Source organism: Tachypleus tridentatus, chromosome 2, assembly GCF_004210375.1.
Source record: "Tachypleus tridentatus isolate NWPU-2018 chromosome 2, ASM421037v1, whole genome shotgun sequence".
Lineage (NCBI taxonomy): Eukaryota > Metazoa > Arthropoda > Merostomata > Xiphosura > Limulidae > Tachypleus > Tachypleus tridentatus.
In genome coordinates, this window is record NC_134826.1 from 118,303,523 (window position 1) to 118,324,052 (window position 20,530).

General features: G+C 32.5%; 1 protein-coding gene across 4 annotated transcripts in view; it reads left to right on the top strand.

Moving 5' to 3' along the window:
- LOC143244929 (glutamine--fructose-6-phosphate aminotransferase [isomerizing] 2-like) overlaps positions 1-14,305 on the top strand; it is a 56,651-nt gene extending 42,346 nt beyond the window's left edge. For 3 of the 4 annotated variants that reach the window (XM_076490498.1, XM_076490497.1, XM_076490499.1), the window contains 5 exons: positions 4,934-5,048; positions 5,725-5,852; positions 8,054-8,206; positions 11,267-11,443; positions 13,897-14,305. In XM_076490498.1, coding sequence (XP_076346613.1) covers positions 4,934-5,048; positions 5,725-5,852; positions 8,054-8,206; positions 11,267-11,443; positions 13,897-13,941 — 618 coding nt within the window. In that variant the 3' untranslated portion in view covers positions 13,942-14,305. The remainder of the gene's footprint in view (positions 1-4,933; positions 5,049-5,724; positions 5,853-8,053; positions 8,207-11,266; positions 11,444-13,896) is intronic. The other variant, XM_076490500.1, reaches the window with a different exon arrangement.
- Positions 14,306-20,530: the final 6,225 nt, after the last annotated feature.

Below are 20,530 nucleotides of genomic sequence, written 5' to 3' on the forward strand. Positions count from 1 at the left end.
GTTGGAATAAAAAGAGGTGCAGCATTTAAAAATGATTCGTAACGTTACTTATCCTGAGGCTCGAAGATTTCTGTTCACCACCTCATCTTGGACTTCGTTCCACAACTACAGTGGGAGTGTAGACAAATCTCTCTGAGCCTCAAAAAGAATTGTTCTCCAAACAAATGAAAAGTCGTTTGACTTCCATGGTTAAAAAAGTTGATGAATGAACTTCAGCACTTATCTCTGTCCCTTACATATATTCCAACAAATCCCAAGATCTACATCCTTTGATTCCAGGTACAGGCATTTTCTCGGGTACATCTTATCCCACCCCAAGATGCAAAACAATCATTTGTTCACATCCTCAGTCACTGGAATCCCCTTCCAACAGCAAAGACTTGCCCAATCGACCCAGGACAGGATCCATGGAGGTTGATAGACCTCCCTTGTCCAGTAAGGAAAAAAGATGTGGTTGTAAACAGAAGGGTTCTCCACCCAATTTGCCTACATGTAAATAAAAATAGCCACCCTGATACAATGGAACTGTCGAGGTTTATGTTCTAATCTGGATGGCATCAAAACACTGATTGCTTCCTATCATCCTGTACGTCTTTCCTTACAGGAAACATTTCTGAAACCTGCCAATATAGTCACATTTCGGCAATTTTGTTTGTACTGAAATGATAGGCTGTGTGATGGACAAGTGCATGAAGGGGTGGCACTGTTGGTTGATCAGCATGTGCCCACCCTGTCTTTGCCACTTGACACACCCTTGGAGGCCATAGCCATCCATGTTTCCTTGGGTCATACCATCACTGTTTGTTCTCTCTATCTGTTACTTGGAGAGATATGATCAATCAGACCTTGATGCTCTCATTGAACAGTTGCTGTTTCCCTTTTTCATCCTGGGAGACTTTAATGGACATCATCCATTCTGGAGAGGTGGTGATATTGATAGCAGGGGTCACTCTGTAGAGCATATGCTCTCTGATCACAACCTTTCTCTTTTTATTACTAGTTCTTCTACTTATTTCCATTCACCTAGTCAGTTTTTTACTGCTATTGATCTCTCAATTTGCTCCCCTTCATTATTCTCCCATTTTTCATGGAGGGTTGACAATAATCCACGAGGCAGTGATCATTTTTCTATAATCTTGAGAGAGACTGGCCATGGTCGATGCCACCCGACCCATGTGCCTCAGTGGTAGCTGGATCAGGCAAACTGGCCTTCTTTCACTGCTCTCACAGAACTTGATCCTGCCATCGTGTGTCAGCCATCAATAGACGACTGTGTGGCAGCAATAACTGACTGTATTATACAAGCAGCTGCTCAATGTATTCCTAAAACCTCAACACATTTTCCACTATATTCTTGTCCATGGTAGAATCCTGCCTGACACATGGCACGGAAGGCTCAAAAATGGGTCTGGGATACTTTCCATAGATATCCCATACTCTCGAACCTCATCGCTTTCCACGGCCCTGTGCACATGCTCAGTGGGTAAGATGTCAAAGCCAGAAGGAATCTTGGATTAAGTTCACAACCGGCATATCTTCTACCACCAGTTCCAAAGTCATATGAGACAAGATTCAAAAGGTCAGTGAGCAATAAAATTCTGTCCCCCTCTCTATCTTGCTCTCTGATGGCCAGGAAGTAGATGATACCCGGAACATTGCAGATACCATAGGTGAAAGCTTTTGCCAGGTGTATAGCACTATAGCACTTCTGCTTCTTCTTCCACCTTCTTATCCATCAAGACTCAGGCAGAGCAATCACCTCTTTCCTTTTGAGCTGATTGTCTCTCTGACTATAATCGTCCCTTTACACTGGTGAAACTCAAACTGGCCCTTCATCAGTCTGGCAGTACATCGGTTGGACCTGATGATATACACTATGATTCACTACACCATCTATCTCCTGCTTCTCTCACTATTCTTCTGATTGTTTGCAACTGGATCTGGCAGGAGAATGTTTTTCCTGATGCCTGGTACCAGGCTATTGTCCTACCTTACTCTAAGCCTGGGAAGGATCCCAAGATTCCTTGGAACTACTGTCCAATTGCTTTGATGAGCTGTTTCTGTAAGGCTTTAGAGAGGATGGTTAGTGCTCGTCTTGTTTGGTTCCTCAAATCAAACAACCTCCTCTTGCCCACCCAGTGTGGGTTTAGATGACAACACTCCACCATTTACCACCTGATTTGACTTGAAACATCAATCAGAGAAGCCTTCCTCAAATGACAACATCTTGTTTCAATATTCTATGACATTGAGAAGGTTTATGATACGACATGGAGGTATGGCATTTTGCACCTCTGCTGTTTGCAACTGTGTTTACTATATGCTTTGAAACTTTGTTTCTTACCAAAGCATCCCACCTGGGTTTTTTTTTTATCCTTGGTGGGCTGTACATTTTCAAAACAGATGGTTTGCTATTTGCTCCTTTTGGCCTTCATATCTAGCCACAGTTGGATGAATTGGGTCTGTCCTTGGATAACATTGCTGTATCCACAGGTCAGCCAATCCCACCATGGCTTCTTACAGTCCCCAATTGCAACCCAATTGCATCTAAGAAAAGTAGACACTCCTGATTGGAAATACTGTCTACTATTTGAGGAACATCTTTCGAACCATTCTTCCATTCCTATTTATACAGATGGTTTGAAATCAGGTGCCTGTGTGGGCTTTGCCATGGTTTTTGTGGTTTGGTAGTTGCTTGCAGAATCCTCTCTACAGCTTCTGTGTTTGCTGCTGAAATATATGACATTTCTCTTGTCCTGGATCACATAGAAGCTAAGCAGTACTCAAACTGCACTATTTATACTGACTCGCTTAGTTCTCTACTGGCCCTAGAATTGCTTCATGGTGGTTCACACCCTGTTCTCACTGATATTTAAAATCGACTGGCCTATTTCTCTTTAACATTTTCTTCCATCCAGTTTTTCTGGATACCGGGCCATGTTGGTATTCTTGGGAATGAGCTCGCCGACACTGTAGCTAAGTCTATCTGCTCTGACACTATCACCACTGTGCCTGTCCCATACATGGACTATGGTCCTGCATTTAAGGCTTGGCTCCATGCCAGCTGGCAGTCAATTTGGAGTGAGCAATGCGAAAACAAGCTTTTCCAAATAAAACCCTCTATTGGACTTTGGCCATCTTGCTTCTGTACGGATCGGAAAGAGGAAGTTGTTCTAACTATACTACGTATTGGTCACAGCTTTTTAATTCATCGTTTTCTTTTATCTGGAACTGATGCGCCATCGTGTAGTTTGTGTAACACTCAGACCACTATAAGCTACATTTTACTTTATTGTCATCATTACGACTCTCAACGATTGCACCATTTTAAACACATTCTGTTCCAAGGTTTGTCCTTATTGTTAAACTGTGTTACTGATGATGATGGTGACACTGTTTACCTTGGTAATGTTTTCAGTTTTTTAAAGGCCATTCATGTTTTTAATACCATTTAAGTTTTTTAATTTATACATTACACCTTTTTTTAATGTGGCTCCCTTTTAAAAATCACAGTTTATCTACTTCAATTTGAAATTAGAAACTGGCCATAATGTTAAATAACTCAAAATCAGGACTGGAAAGGCCAACTTCAGGTGACTAATGCTGCTGCTTGAACTACCTGTTAATCATCCTGGTGAGTTATTGTTATAATTTTGCAACATGCCTTTTAAAACTGTTTTATTACTTTCCTTTTTGGATATGACCATAACGTCAAATAACTCGGAACCAGGACCAAAAAGGCCAACTTTATGTGACTGTTGGTGGTGTTTGTACTTGCCTGTTAGTCTTTCTGGCAAGTTATGATAATTAGAGTTACCATTCAGAAAGTCCTTTACAACTTGAATTACTGTAGTTTTTCTTCTAATGTTGTAGATTAGATATAAACATTGGTCTTATGCTATATATGTGTTTTGTTTTGTTTTTTTAACTTTGTTTTGACTTAATTTCGTTTTATGAATTTTACTAAATTTACTTTTAACTTTTTACCAGATGTTTGGCACAGATAGCCTAGCTGCTTTGTGTCATAAAACACTAAATCAACCAACCAACCAATTTATAATTAAATTTATTATTTTATTTCCCTTTGAACTGTGTCTAACTAATATTCTCGCCATTATAAGTCATAAATCACATGGGGAATGTGCAGCTCAATTTATACAAATAAATACATTACCCACAAACTACTCTGTGCTGCTTGTGTACATGCTTCATGAAATATTTTTATTGTTTATTTTACCTAATCTGACCTTAACTAACCCAAAGAGGTGTTTGAGATGACAAGAAAATCCACTTGTAGAGAAAATTATATACATAAAAACGGTTGGTATGTAGTGGAGCGCACAACATTTTGACATTCTTTGGTCATCATCAGGTTCACAAAGAAAGAAAGGGTTACGACGATTGTACAAGAAGTGTAAGTTTTATACCTATATTAAAAACTATATCTAACATCTAAGCACGCCCTCTACATAGTGCTTTCTCTGCCCATACCAGCAGTTTTTACATATATATATGTATATAGACCTGTTTTTACATTGTAGTTACTTTTATAGTAATAAATAAAGAATAAACATGAAATAAATAAAAGTATTTACCTGAGTATTTTTTTCTTTTTCCTGTCAACTGTTGATGACACTTCACTGTACAGTCAACATTGGACAGCAGAGAAGGAAAGGAAAAAAAATGGTCATTCTTTCCAATCAAACTTTTTATAACACTTAGATTTCCAGATATAAGTTGGTATAACATTTGAAAGTTGAGTGTTTGTAAGATGTATAATACCTTTAAAACTCTTTTGCCTTTTTAGGTAATGCATTAGCATACTGTATGTATTTCGCACTGATATGCTTAAAGGAAATGTCCTTTTAAACAGTGCATATATTGTTCAGAATGGTGATCCAAGAAAGTTTGTACAAGTTTCTTAATATTTTAGGCTTACACCAGTCAGTTCATCTCATTGATAATGTTTGCCCTTGTTATGTGTGATGACAGAATATCCATGCAGCCACGGCGGAGTGAAATAATTCAAGGTCTTAGAGCTTTGCCTGGTTAGTGTTTTGCTTTTTTTCTCTTTCTGTAGTTTTCTTTCTTTTTCAGTTATTTAAAAATGTCATTTTGAGAAAATATGAAGAAAAATCAGGAAAAAATGTGACAGTCAAAATTTTAAAATTAGGTTTTGCAATTAGAAGATTGCTGAAAATTGTGTAGAAAAGCTGCTAAGCTGTAGCAAAGGATTTAGGTTATGATCTAATTAGGATATAAGTGGAAAGTATAAAACTGAGCTTCAGCGAGTCTTTAAAGTGTAATTATGTTTTTCTCCCTTATAATTTTTTTGTTTTACAATAACATGTTGTACAAAACTGTCAGTAGTTAAACATGCAGTAAAAAATCAGTTTTTTATGGCATTTCTCACGCTACAATAAGTGGAGTAAAGTGAAGTAATTTCAGGTAAAACAATAACCAGGTAGTAGTTAAAGTACAACATTAAAATAAGTACCTAATTAAAAAATATTTTAATACTTAGATAGTAGTTACTTGTAAAAAGATTTATAATCACTATGGTATCAGCTATCTTTCAGAGGCATTACATTTGTAACTGGTTACGAAATTTATTTAGTTATAATATTTTGTATATCACTTTGTACTTGAAATAGACTGTTTGGTGGTATCTATAGCTGTGTGAAGATTCTTATACAAATCATCATGCTTTCAACTTTTCAATAGTACAAATCAAGGAGGTCTTGGAGTTGGATGAACAGGTGTATGATCTGGCTCAAAAGATGTATCAACAGAAGTCCCTTTTGGTTATGGGCAGAGGTTACAACAGTGCTACATGTCTTGAAGGAGCTTTGGTAAGTGAAAGCTGGCATTTTATTTGTAAGTTTTTTTTAGCCTCAGTTCAACATAACTTTGTGATAAAGCTGAGTTATTTGGTGCTGTGTTCAGAACTATTGTTAGCTAAATTGAACATTTTTTTTCCTTTTAACCTTTTCCCTTTGCAGAATGATTAGCATTAATCTCAGAATTACCAGATTGAAAAACAGCTGGTAATGTACAAAATTTGAATGACAAGCTTGAATTTGTTTTTGAGAAAGCTCTGATAAATTACATACAAACTTGCATTTATGTTTATGATGTATTAACATCTTAAAAAAAAATTTCAATGTTATTGACACAATTTTGAATATTGCACCTTGTGTATTCAGTGTCTTTTTTTTTTATTATAACTCATATTATGAACAATTAAAACTTGCGTTTCAAATAGAATCATCCCTGATAGATTAATAAAAATTTTAGTTAATGAATGAAGTTAAAACACTTTTAAGTCGAATATTGCTTTAGTCGAATTTTGTTTTTCATGCTACTAACTATAACTTCAACACATTTGTTTCTAGTATAGCTTATCATAAAGGTATTACAACTTTTTTTTTCATGTTACCAAACATGATTTCAGTTTTCAAGATTAAAAAAAATAATAATAATTTGCTGTTTCATTAAATTCAGTAAGGTACATTTACAAATTTTCAAGCATTTTTGACGATATAAACACAAACTGTGAGATGAATTCTATTTTGAAAACAAAACAAAAAGGAAGTAAATTTAAAAGGAAAAGAACTTTAAGTTTCTTTTAACAGTTTACATTTAATAAGCATTTGCTTCAAACTTATCAAATCTATTGTCTCGACTGTTATTGAATGTTGTGAGGTTCCTTTTCCTTGAAGATTAATTTTTGATATAAAGGACCTGGCATGATCTAATAGTTAGGGTGCTCAACTTGCAACATGTATATCATGGTTTCTAATTCCCTTGGAGAGAATACAGATAGTCCATTATGTAGTTTTGCACTAAAACAGTTGTGACAAATTGAATGGTTTTTATAACTTCAGTTGTTTTATTTTGCTATTTTAACAAACTTGTAGATAATGCATTATAACTATTGGCATAATAGTACAAAAATGTTTTCTATGAGTGTTTATTTCATGAAAGCCAAAGCATAGAAATGCTAATTGCAATAGTATGCAATCATTTTTAGAATTATTATGTTTCCATAAAAATGAATATTGGTTAATTGTGATGTTGGCAACTTAAATTTAACTGTAGAACACTTCCTTTCAAGAATGTCTTTTGCCATAACATTGCATCTGAAGCAAATGTTTTTAAATAACACCCAGTTGTTTAAAGAAGTTAGTGTCTTTTAAAGATTTATTTTTAGTTTTTGATTTAAATAAGATCTATCAATGATTTTCATTGTAATTTTTTAGCAAATTGTCTTAACTAAGTCCCAGTAGAACTTGGAATTTTTTTCATTTTTACATTTAGATTGAAAGATTAAGAAGGTGTTTTTTTCTCATAGTAAACCAAGCAATTAAACACACACATCTTATGAAACTTTTTTATATCCTAGACTTTTTTTTTTTTTTGGAAATTAAATATTTCAACTTTTCAGCTATTTACACTATATGAAGTTAGCATATAAACCACATTAGATAATGATATTTTTGGTATCAGGATATCCATTTACAGTCTTGCTCCATGATATAATTAAGTATACTTTTTGAAAATAGTAAAATTTTCAAAGTCCTGCTGGAAATCCTCATGAAACCTTCATAGTAAAAAAATAATTTTACTTACCTTAAAATTACATTTTTTAACACAAATTGAGTTAAGTTAGAAATGGCTTATTACTTTCCTATACTAGGTGTTTATAACTTGTGAGAAAAAGTAACTGTGTTTAATCTGTTGTTTTAATTTTAAATAATGTACTTACTATTATGTATTTACTGATATGACAAATGTTGCACATTTTGATAGATTAGTAGACCCTCTAATCCTTTGTACAAGTTACATACATGTTAATTTGCAATTATGCATTGTGTGTTGGAAACTCCATGTAGAAAATGTAATAACTACCATTTAAAAATGTTACACTTATGTTAAAATGTTGGGGAGACTTGTACTTTGTGACATCATATATAATAATAGGTATTTTCACAGTTCCAGGTTAAGATTTCTTTTTTTTTTTGAAACATGGGCTTTTAAATTTTTTTTTTAGAAAATCAAAGAGTTAACTTATATGCACTCAGAGGGTATAATATCTGGAGAACTAAAACATGGACCTTTAGCCCTGGTGGACAAAGCTATGCCTGTTATTATGATAGTGACTCGTGATCCTGTCTACCCAAAATGTATGAATGCACTACAGCAAGTAAGTTACTACAAACCTAAAGTTTTCTATTCACTAATTGCTTGAATGTGGTATTTAACCCTTTCTGGTCAAGAGGGTCACTGAACATTCACAATCTTTAAAAGTTTAGTTACAAGGTAAAACTTCACTATTTGAAAAAGTTTTTACTTACTTGGGTATTTTGTATAATTTATGTGTTAGCAACATATAATGTGTATATAGTTTATTTCATTTCTGTTGTACTTCATATAAATTGTAAACATCACACTAAATTTAGGCCCAGCATGGCCAGGTGGTTAAGGCACTCAAATCATAATTCGAGGGTTGCGGGTTCAAATCCCTGTCACATCAAACCAAACATGCTCGTCCTTTCAGCTGTGGGAGCGTTATAATGTGATGGTCAATTCCACTATTCATTAGTAAAATAGTAATGTAAAAGTTGGGAGTGGGTAGTGATAACTAGCTGCCTTCTCTCTAGTCTTACACTGGTAAATTAGGGATGGTTAGTGCAGATAGTCCTCATGTAGCTTTGTGCAAGATTCAAAACAAATCAAACCACACGTAAATGTAGAAAAAAATATTGCTAGCTACTAAACTTATATTTATTCTTCCCAATCCAATTAAAATCACATACTTAAAAGTTATATATTTGTTGATTAGCTTGACATTTATGTCCTGTTTCTGTGCCTTCTGTTTGATCAGTGGTGAATTTATTGGTTGAATTCTCATTTATTAGACTGCCCATAGTTTTAAAAAACATAGTAATTCTTACCTTCAAAAAAGGATATAGGTTTAAGCAATTACCTGTAAGAAAGTAAAAATTTCATATTTAATTCTCTGTTGTTGAACTTACAGTAGTACCATGTGAAACTGAATGATGTGTTTGGAACAGTTTGAAGGTAGTATAGCAAGCAGCAAGAAAGCAATTTAAAGACAGAATTTTAAAGTAAACATTGAAAAGCCAGATACTTTTCTTATAGTTTCTGCTATGGTTCGTTCATTCACAATAATGTCTTTGTGTTTATATGTTGCTTGTTGAAAATTTAAATGAATGCTTTTTTATGATATCAGGTCCTTAAAGATACTTAGGTTTATGGTGATTATGCTAAGCATTTATAATGACGTTCAGAAGGTGTAACTCTTTTTGGTTCCCAATCACCCAGCAGTAAATGTGAAGGCTTATTATGCTGAAAACCTGGCTTTAATACCCATGGTGTTTACAGTGCAGATAGTTCATTATGTAGCTTTGCAGTTAACATCAAACAGTCAGAGGAAATTTTTTTTAATTATTATTATCAAATCATTGGTAAGTTTATAGTATTCAAATAATAGACACAAATGCAGTAATTTCTTATTTGTAGGAAAATCAACATAAGGTCTGATTTTATTTCAACCAAATATATTATCAAAATGTGCTTCAACACCTAACAGAGATAGTAGTTATGGGATTTTGAAAGGTGAGGCCATTAGTCTCTGTTAAATCTTTGTCAGTTTTACACTTTTTGTATGATCTATAACAGCAAATTGAGTGTTTGAATCAGGAAAATGAGTATAATAAAAATTTAATGAACATCAAACAACTTTGATTTATATATTTACATTTTTATAAACTTGTATACAAAATTTACCTTTCTTGATGCATAATAAACAAGAGGAAATCTTCAACAGATGCAGCATTTGAAATTCCTTTAGGCAGGATTAAAGTGAATTATTCTACCAGACCTTTTTATTCCCCTTCTTGTTGGCTATATTTTTGTGTGTCAGCAGTATTTTGTGTGAGGCATGCATTAACCCAAGTTTTCTTCTTTATCAGGATATCTATCAGCCTACCCTCAAATTGAAATTATTTTAAGCAGAATTATAGTAAATTGATCTGAGACCTTTAGTGTGGTCAAATATATCAATCAAATGGATTTGGCCTCCTGAGTCCATAACTGTAATTAGGTCTTGAATGAATCAAGATGGTGGAGGTATGAGCTGCTATACCAAGGCTATAAATAGTCTGAGGGAAAAGGAAGTACTTTTATTGATTTTTACTAATGGTGTATTAAAGTACTTTAACAAATTCTACAACTAGAAAAAAAAGTTATACTAAATAGAATTTTATAAATTTTTCATGAAGAGTCTAGACACTTTAAAAGTTTTGTTCCAAGTTTTACATAATTTAGACGAGTTATTTTTACTGCAAGAATGTGAAAGACCTCTTGATTGCTTTTGGCACCATCTAGATTCAGAAAGATATCATGTTAACTAACTTTTGTGTACTACAAAATAGTCATTTTTCTTCAGCATTATAAATCCTTGGTTAAATAGTCCTTTTAAATGAGAGCTATTAAACGTTAATTACATAAGGTCTCTAAACTACTGTAATACTTTAATCAGAAAAATATTAAATGTTTCAGCGAATTACTTAGTTTTAATATGTTGATTATATCATGAGTAAAACATACCTTCTATGTGTAAATGTTTATTTAAACTATAATTATAATGAATTATGGATTTTCATTATTATTTTTCTGGTATTTTTAAAAGAGACATATTTATGTGAATGAACAAAATAAACTGAAGTTATGTTGAGGTTAGTTTGCATTATTTAGATTAATTTTTGTGTTCATGTTTTGCTTTCATGAGTCTAGATTAAGTTTCCAGCGGTTAAAAAAAACTCTTTTTTTTCATAAACTGAGGTGGTGTCTAGCTCGGACTATATTATTAAGATTTCATAGTCATTTACGTTATTTGTTAATATTTATATACAAAATAATTGATTATATTTAGTAACTTATTATAAATTACTATATCTTAATTGTTAACCAGGATGAAAAAGAAAAATAGGAAACCATACATACTTTGTAATAATTTATATAAAGCATTATGATAAGTTACCTTTTATTTCATTTTTTCAGAACAAAAATCAGTGGCTGTGACATTAGGATATTTTTCATTATGTACAATCAAATCATAAATTTTCAATCTTATGAAGACCTGCTTTGTGAAGTATATATAACTTTTTGTTTTTTTTTAAGTGTTAAGCCAACAGTAACTGTGTATCATTGCAACCTGTATTTCTTTGTGTTTGAACAGGTAACTGCTCGTGATGGCAGGCCAGTAATTATTTGTGAGAAAGGTGACACTGAAACCCAGAAACATGCCTATCTTTCACTTGAAGTACCTCATAATGTTGACTGTCTTCAAGGGATATTAACTGTTATACCACTTCAGTTGCTGTCTTACCATATTGCTGTTCTTAGGGGTTGCAACGTAAGCTAGTTTTTGAGGCTAGGGAAACGTATTTATAGTAGATGTGCTTCTGCAGGCTTCCTGAGAGTGGTCTGTTTCAAGTGTAAATAAAAATAATATCAAGAATAAGAAATATTTTTATATTTTGCTTTTGAAGTTCATATTTCATGTTGTGTTGTAGCCTACAGAATATAATTCTTCTCATGGTTCAGGGCATGTGTACATTTCACTGATGTCTCACAACAGTAGATATTGCAGTGTTAAGTGCCCCTTACATGACATTATTTTAGTGTTTACTGACTGGTTGACAGACAACATGTTACTGTATTGTGGTGCAAGTGGTTAAAACAAATGATCTCTTCAGACAGTCTTTGGCCCCCTTTTAAAGAAATAGGGTAAAAATTATGATGATGACAGTGAAAAAGTATAAGTAACTTCTGTCACTTGGATAAACGTTTTGACTGTATAAAATTAATTAATGATCTTTAATGAAAACAGTTTCTCTTGGCATTACACAAATATTAGTTGTGATGACACTTGTAAGTATAATAATAAGAAAATTCAAAATGTTTTTTGCATAATCATATTCAAATTAAATTCTTGTAAAATCTGTCACTGTTAAATATTTACAGAATTGATAGTATTCTTTAAAATTATGAAATAAGATGATTTTTCTTTTTTTATTATTTCAATCATCGTCAAAGCTCTTGAAACATTAAATTAAAAATATGATAAAAATGCTAAATATTTAAAAGATGAAATAAGTACCATTGAAAAAATAATAATTCAGAAAGTCAACAAATATATGTAGATGTTAAGTATTTTTAGCATCACTTCTTCATTTAAATATCTTATAGTTTTGTATTTTCAGTGTAATGTTTAGAAGCTGTGATAATCAGGTTTTGAGGTACCTAAAACTTTAAGTCCAAATTTATTCATCACACAGACTTACAATTTTATTTGACTCTGCCTCTTATTGGTTTGGATCACCTTTCACTGAGGTAGTGGTTTGGATTGTTTATGACAGACTAATTAGTCTATTATATGCTAACATTTGTCTTGTGCAATTGTAGCTCATTTGTTGCAGAGTGGGTCAAGCAATGATCATCACTTAGTTTGCTGGGTTACTAAAAAACAACAAAATTTGCATCATACTTTAGGGCTGTGGATGTGTTATAAGGGTCATGTTTAAGTCCCTCTGTATTGTCACATAACAGTACCTCATGTGTTACAATGATTGGTGCTGATAACAAAGTACCTTCCATTTAGACTGTCAGTGTAAAATTAGGATGGCTAGCACAACTCTTGAATATCTTTGCAAAAATATCTGTAAACAAAATAACATTACTGCAGAGTATGCTTGGAATTGGTCCATAGAAGTTAGGATTAGAGTATGGCAGAAAATGCAACTTTTTTTGTTCATTTCAGAGATACTTTAGATTGACTATTGGTCATGGGAGATGGCTGAAGTTACTCTTTTGTTCTCTGAACATATTTTGGACAATTTAAGCATAATGGATTGTTACATTATTGCTGTGAATGGGTTATCAACAATTTTCTGGAAATACTTTGTTATTTGTATATTTAAAACAAATGATTCAACCCCTGTAACATTTTTATTATCAGCATCTCTGTCCTTTAGCGATTTGCAGTGTTTCTATAAAATAGGTACCTCTTTGTTTTCTCCATATTATAGAAAATGTCAATAGTTTTATTCTAAATACCATAAACATTTTGCATTCCCATTTGAAACTGGTTTTTGGACTGGTTGTACAAAATATATTTTGAACTATATATTTCAGTAGATGGTAAACCACCAAGAAATTTAACTAATGGTCTTATAACATTATTTGGCATTATTTTTTTAATGATACATAATCAAATTTTCTTTGGCAATAGAAACTACTAAGGTGAATATAAATTGAGGATGCAGTGAATGTAGTAGTAGTGTGTGTGTGTGTGTGTACACAAGTCAGAAAATTATATGTAAAATCTCTAGATTAATTTTTTAATTTTCGTTGAATGCAACGTATTTTATGCTCATTTAAAATAACTTCAGCTAATCCATTTGAAATAACTTGTTTTGAAAGTTTAACATCCATATTTAAAGCTTTTGTGAACCACTTCTGTTTGCAGTGTAGATGTGAACAATACTGAGATGAAAAGTTTGTCCACATCTACACTCCAGGCAGATAAGGTCGATAAATGTGCTAAACATTAGCTAAGGGACTCTCAAACTGTGGCTTTGACAGGGGTGCAATAAGCTACTAATACATCATGTGTTGATAATAATTACATTTCTGTTGATAAAGATTAATTGATCTCATCAAAATATTACTCACAGGTAACACAACATAGACAAACAGTTGCTCAGTGTTTACTTAAAGTTTGAACTTTGTAACGATTAAAGATTTAGTTGTCTTGAAGTTGTGAATTACTTTACTAATATCAGTGAACATTTTACTATTTAACAGGTGGACTGCCCTCGCAACTTAGCTAAATCAGTCACGGTGGAATGAAAGAGGAAACAAATAAAGTTTTGGTGCCCTATTCTTCCAAATTAAATGTCTGTTTATAAATTCAAGATCCATTTTCTCACAATGTTTAATACTTTGGATGATGCATTCCACTTTTTCTGCAAGATGATAAAGCTTGTATACATAAGTATCTGTACTTGTTTGTGTTTTGAATTCAAATACAGAAATTTTAATTCTGTGTTTAACAGAAATATTTCAGTTTGGATGTGAATAGTTGAATAATAATTCTCTCTTAATGGTTGTGTCCATATCACACTTTGAGATTTTGAAGAAAGTACATGCATTTCTTTACAGTTGCTCATGTATATAAGGTTTCTTCTGAAGAATAAATGTTTTTACCACCTAATGTCAGTTGGGTTATAAATTCTTTCCACAACTTTAATCTTCTTTTGCTTATATGCTTAGTACAAGATAATGTTGTTAGCTGGAAACAGGTAGACTGTTGAAAAATAGTTAATTTTTTCAAGAGATGAATGTGTGAAAGCTGGTACTTTTGAAAACAAAATAGTCTATTAATTGTTTCTCAGTATAATGTGGGCAGTGTATATAAATGAACAAAAACAAAACATTTCTTCCTCTTGAAACTTATCTACACCTTTTAATTTTCTAATTGTTTTTAAATATAATAATTTGTGTTATGTCTTACATGAGTGGCTTGTCTTATTATACTGGAATACAAGATAAATATAATTGGATTGCACATCTACATAGGTAAAGTTTTATTTCAGTGTGGCACTTAGTTTCTGTAACATTTAAATTATAATCTAAACATTTCAACTTGAAAGTGGTATAAGTGGCCATTTGATGAAAAATAAACTTGTTTGATTATTTCTACTTATGTGCAAAATATTATGCAATTATCTATAGTAGTTGTCAGGGAATAGGAAGTGAGTGCATCCCATTTTGGAATAAGAAAGAACAGAAGTTAATGTATGTATTGAAAAATTATAAAAGTAATGAGTGATAATCTATAAAATAATTGTTTAATATTATTCCAAGATGAGAAAGCAACAACATAAAACAAGGTAATACATCTACTTCATATCCTTTTGGAGGACCAATTTTGTAATTTAATTGTGAAAACAAATATAGTTATCTGAAATACTAGCACATTGAGTGTATCGACAAAAGAGATAGAGAGAGAGAGAAAAAAAAAAAATGGCAAAAAGTCTACAGTTGATTTGAAACAAAATCCTGGGAAAAAAACACCATCTGTAGTGATTTGGCAGTTAAAAAGTGAAACGGTAGTAGTTGCTAATCATATCCCATTAATGTGGACATGTGTAGTAGCAACATCTATAGAGTTGGTGGTGGGTGGTAATGATTAGCTGCCTTCCCTCTAGTCTTATACTGCTAAATCAAGGACGGCAAGAGCAGGTAGCCCTCGTGTAGTTTTATGCAAAATTCAAAAACAATGGCTAACAACAAGTTCGGGTTGTTAAAAAGTCTTACAAGTAAAAGATAGCTAACTAGTTTGTTTGTCATTTGGCGTGACGGGGATGCTAACCCGCAACCCTCAGATTACGAGTCGCATGCTTGGCCGTGCCAGGCTAGCTAGCTAGTAAACCCTTATGTTGCCATTTTATACACTGTTTATAGCACAAAGTTACCTAAAAACTAGTCCAGATTTCCAAAATGAAATAAAGATTGTTATAAGTAAAAACCATTTGCAAACGTTTTGCAGAAAAAAAAAAAGACACAGAAAACTTGGAAAAATCTATAGACGTTTCAGTACCAATTTATCCACACTTCATTATTATAACAAATTCTTATGGAATCTTTGAAGGCGTAATCAGTTTCTGATTTGTTATTACCAACAACCAGAATATATTGAGCTTCCTGTGTTAAAACCCTAGTGCTGATATGATTGGATGGAATCTGTTGTTGTTTTTGAATTTCTCACAAAGCTACTCAAGGGCTATCTGTGCTAGCCGTCCCTAATTTACCAGTGTAAGATTAGAGGGAAGGCAGCTAGTCATCACCACCCACCGCTAACTCTTGGGCTACTCTTTTACCAACGAATAGTGGGATTGACCGTCACATTATAACGCCCTCACGGCTGGGAGGGCGAGCATGTTTGGCGAGACCGGGATTCGAACCCGAGACCCTCGGATTACGAGTCGAACGCCTTAACACGCTTGGCCATGCCGGGCCCTGGATGAAATCCTCAAAAGTCCTGGCGCGCTTGAAATTATTTTACGCAGGATAAGAGTAAGTTAATTTATGAGACCTTTTTATCCTTTATTTATTTATTTTTTCGCCAGAAATACCAAACATGAGATTCGATTTATTTATTCATCAGGATCTTTACCAATCTACCCTCAAATTGAAATTATTTTAGGCAAGCTTAAGTTAATCTATGACACTTTAGCCATTGTCTAATACATCGATCTAAAGTGTTTTCATCTTAAGTCGGTCAAAACATGACAGAGCTATGAGCTAAAAGTTTGTACTTGATAAAAAAACAACAAAAAACGAATAACTTTTGGTGGTTCTACCAGCCGCTGTGCTGAAAGCAAAAGAAACTCTGAGAACTGCCAAATAGTTAGCATTGTGGGTTCGAGACCTGTGACTTGTTCTTCCGTACTTCTAAAATAGGGACGGCTGGCGCAAATAGCTACACACTACAAGAATATATTATAAATAAACCAATGTTATGCTATATTCATAAAGCCTTATGCTAAACAAGTGCTAATGTATAAGCAGGTGAATGTCTTAAAGCTACAAGGTTAGTTAACTCTCGATTACTTCCTCTTAATGATTGTTTTTTTTTATTTCGCGCAGAGCTACACGAGGGCTATCTGCGTTAGCCGTCCCTAATTTAGCAGTGTAAGACTAGAGGGTTATCACCACCCACCGCCAACTCTTGGTCCTACTCTTTTACCAAAGAATAGTGGGATTGTCTATAACATTATAACGTCCCCACGGCTGGGAAGGCGAGCATGTTTGGTGCGACGGGGATTCGAACGCGCGACCCTCGAATTACGAGTCGAATACCTTAAGCACAAGGTCATGCTGGACCGATGATAAATGATAGAAAAAGAACAAGTTTCTGTAAAGTCTAACTCTTGCGTGTCTTTGTTTAAAACTTTAAAGAAAATGAACTGAAATTTGTCAAAATTCAAAAACATACATCAAAGGGTTTTGAAATTTTTTATAAGATTATATCATGTGAATATATTCTGTATAAACAAAAGTAAACTTGATGAATAGATACAACTCTTACAAAAAAAAAAGGCTTTAACCTTAGTTCCATAATGACAGTAAATAAATATTAAAAAAATCACAGTTCTTGTGCGTCATCATAGTAAAATAACGAAAAATTGCAGGTATTTTAAAAGTTTGAAAACAAAATAGTCATTATAGAAGTTTTGATGACTAAGGGATGTTTATTTTTAAAGCTTAGCATACTTTTGTATAAAGTCCTTCACTATAAGAGATATATTAAAGGTGGTGAAATAAATAAGAAAAACGTACAACCTTCGGAAAATTGATTATAAATTTATTATTTGAAAAACCGTAGGAGTTTGATGAATATATTTATTTTGTGAAAATCTCAAACGTTATGTACGTTTCATGGAAAATAAAAGCAAAATTAAAAATATTCCAATTTGTGAGAAAACTTTAAAAAAAGTTTTAAAGATTTGATGAACTTTTTTTCCAACATTCCTAACCTGGTACATTTTTTTTACAAGAGAAAATCTGCATTCAACTTTGCGAAACGTTGGCAAAATAGCAAGTCTTTTTAAGTTTTAGTAATACAAGCTAAAATATTTCTTTTCTTTTGAATTATAATTCTTGTTTATATTATATGCCAAATGTAAGAAAAAATGAAATCGGTCTAAGTTCTAAAAATAGGGTTAAGCTTTAAGGAATTGAGGAAAAATTAGATAAACCCAAAATCATGCGTATGTTTGATGAAAAAGAAAAGACTATTTGAAGTTTTTTCAAAATTGTGACAAAACACCAAGTTAAAGTCTGTTGGAGTCTTGAAATTACTTTTATTTGTCAAAAGACTAAACTAAGTGAATGTTTTATGGAAGATGAAACAGTAAATTATAGGTAATTAAAACTGTTTAAAAATATTTGAGCTTTTAGATTCTTAATGAAAAAACTTGTTTTTAGTCAAATACAGATCTTGTATGTCATAGTCGGAAAAAGAAAAGAAATCCAAGTTTGTTAAAATTCTTATAAAAAATATCCACCGCTGGGACAGTAGTAAGTCTTCGTATTTACAACCCTAAAATCAGGGGTTTGATTCCTCTCGGTGGACACAGCAGATAGCCCGACGTGGCTTTGCTATAGGAAAACACACAACACACTTATAAAAATGTCAAGGTGCAAGAGATTTGAACTTTAACAGTGGCTCAATGGTAAGTTTGAGGATTTATAATGCTAAAAATTGTGTTTGGACGAATGTTTCAAAATTTAAACTTTCGAATTTTTTTTAGAATGCTAATAATTTTTAATTTTGCTTTTATTTTCCAAGACATATACATAACATTTCAAATGTTTGCAAAATCTATATCTTCATCAAAATTCCTAAGACTTTTCAAATAACAAGTTTATAAACAATAAAATTCCTGTACTGTTTTGTCATTATTTTGCATTTAGATTTTTTTTTCATTGTGAATAAAAGATACATAATATTTCTTTATACACGTTTTTATGTATGTTCCATCCTTAAATCTTTGTGTTTTATTAACTTAAATTGTTACACATGCCTGAAGCTTTTGTGTTTTTCTCATACTGTTGACTCGAATCTACTGGTTATAATATCGGATACTGATAATGATTGTGCATAGGAGTGTTATAATGTGATGATCATCTCATTATTCATTAGTAAAAAGTAGTCCAAACGTTGAGAATGAACGTTGAAAAACTGCTTTCTATCACTTCAAAGTTAAAAATGGCTAGTTCAGACACTTCTCGAGTAGCTCTCCGCGAAATTATGTAAACAAATTAAGTTTAATGTTTGTTTTTGATCACAAAACTATTCAGTAGACTATCTGCGCTTTGTCACCACGTCATATTATTGTTATCCCTCTGGAAGACTTTGCTTAAAATTGTTATTGAAAAATTTATGAGGACATTAATATTATAATTATTATTGTTTATCGCATTTAGTGTGGTTCATGATTTTGTATTTAAAGTTAAGTAGATAGCCAATAAAAGTGTGAAGGCTTAAGGAAATCAGATTATTCATCTAGAAGATAGGTTTATGTTTTCAGATAGTTATGTTTTTATTTGTATGGTTTAGAAATTCATGACAGTTAAGAGTATAAGAGTTATTTAAGATGCAACTAGTTTTAGATAGCCAAACAACTGGAGTTTGTTAAACACATAGACTTTAGAAATTTGAATGTTAACTTTAATGCAATTACCAGCATAATGTTTGATAAGAAAATAAAAGTTCTTTTTTTGTCTAATGTAGACACATGCTAAAATGCTATCAGCACACTTTAGTTTGATGGCTGTTTTGAAAACAGTCAAGTAAAAGAACAGTTACACATACGTAGATGTGGTTTCGTGTTGCAGTTTTGCCTTAGCACACGATTCTTAAAGGATTGTAGAATGAAGTTGTCGGTTGTTACAGAAGAGCTATGTTAAATTTTCCTCTTCAACTTAAATAATTGGGAAGAACGCAATGAAAGCCAGTAAGTTGAAATATTAATTTGAGCTGAAGCTAGTTTAACTGAAACTGTTATATTTGAATTACTCTTCTGAAGAAGACGGATGAATATTCTTCTGGTCTAATGTACCAAAACGTTCACTGAAACATGTTAGGTTCTTTTCCTCTATAAGGAAATAAATGTGAATACATCTGTTTCATATGCATTTCCGTATTTCTTGATCAATCAACACCAAATTTGACAGAGTGATACAGGATGACACGAGAAAGGCCGTGGTGGCGGTGGTGGTGGGGGGTTAGACACCCCATCTAATTTTATATCTACTTTCGGAAAAACTACGAAATCAACAAAAATTGAAAATAAAAGATTCAGGATAATATGAAGAATGTCATAAGAGGGTTTGGATCCTCCATCTAATTTCATATTGATAGAATTATTGAGAACTGTGGGTCTTTCTTTTTATTATTAGTACATTATGTATTTTTATTGCACTTTTAATATATGTTATGTTAGGAAACAAAATATAAGCACAATTTTCTATACTTTTTTATTTCATCCGTCGAAGGAATGGATACTCCAGCTAGTACCTTATAAATTTCATAAGATGGCGAAGATAAAATCACGAGACCACATTGGTCAATTAGCACATTACTACATCATTAAGGATCAAAAGATTGTCGTATTTAATCACATAAACAAAGAGATACTTCAGAGAATTAGGTCTACAAATTTGTTAATTATTTTGAGAAGTCACAACTTTTCTAATATTTAATATTTCTAATATTAAGAAAAAATTTTCTTAGAGAAGAAAATATAAATCTGGAAATTTTTATGATTTGAAATGACATATTTAATACAAGAATAAAAATTTTGAACTTGTCTTTAACAATTAGATCTCTCATATTTTAAAACAAATTTAACTTTCATTCCCTTTTATA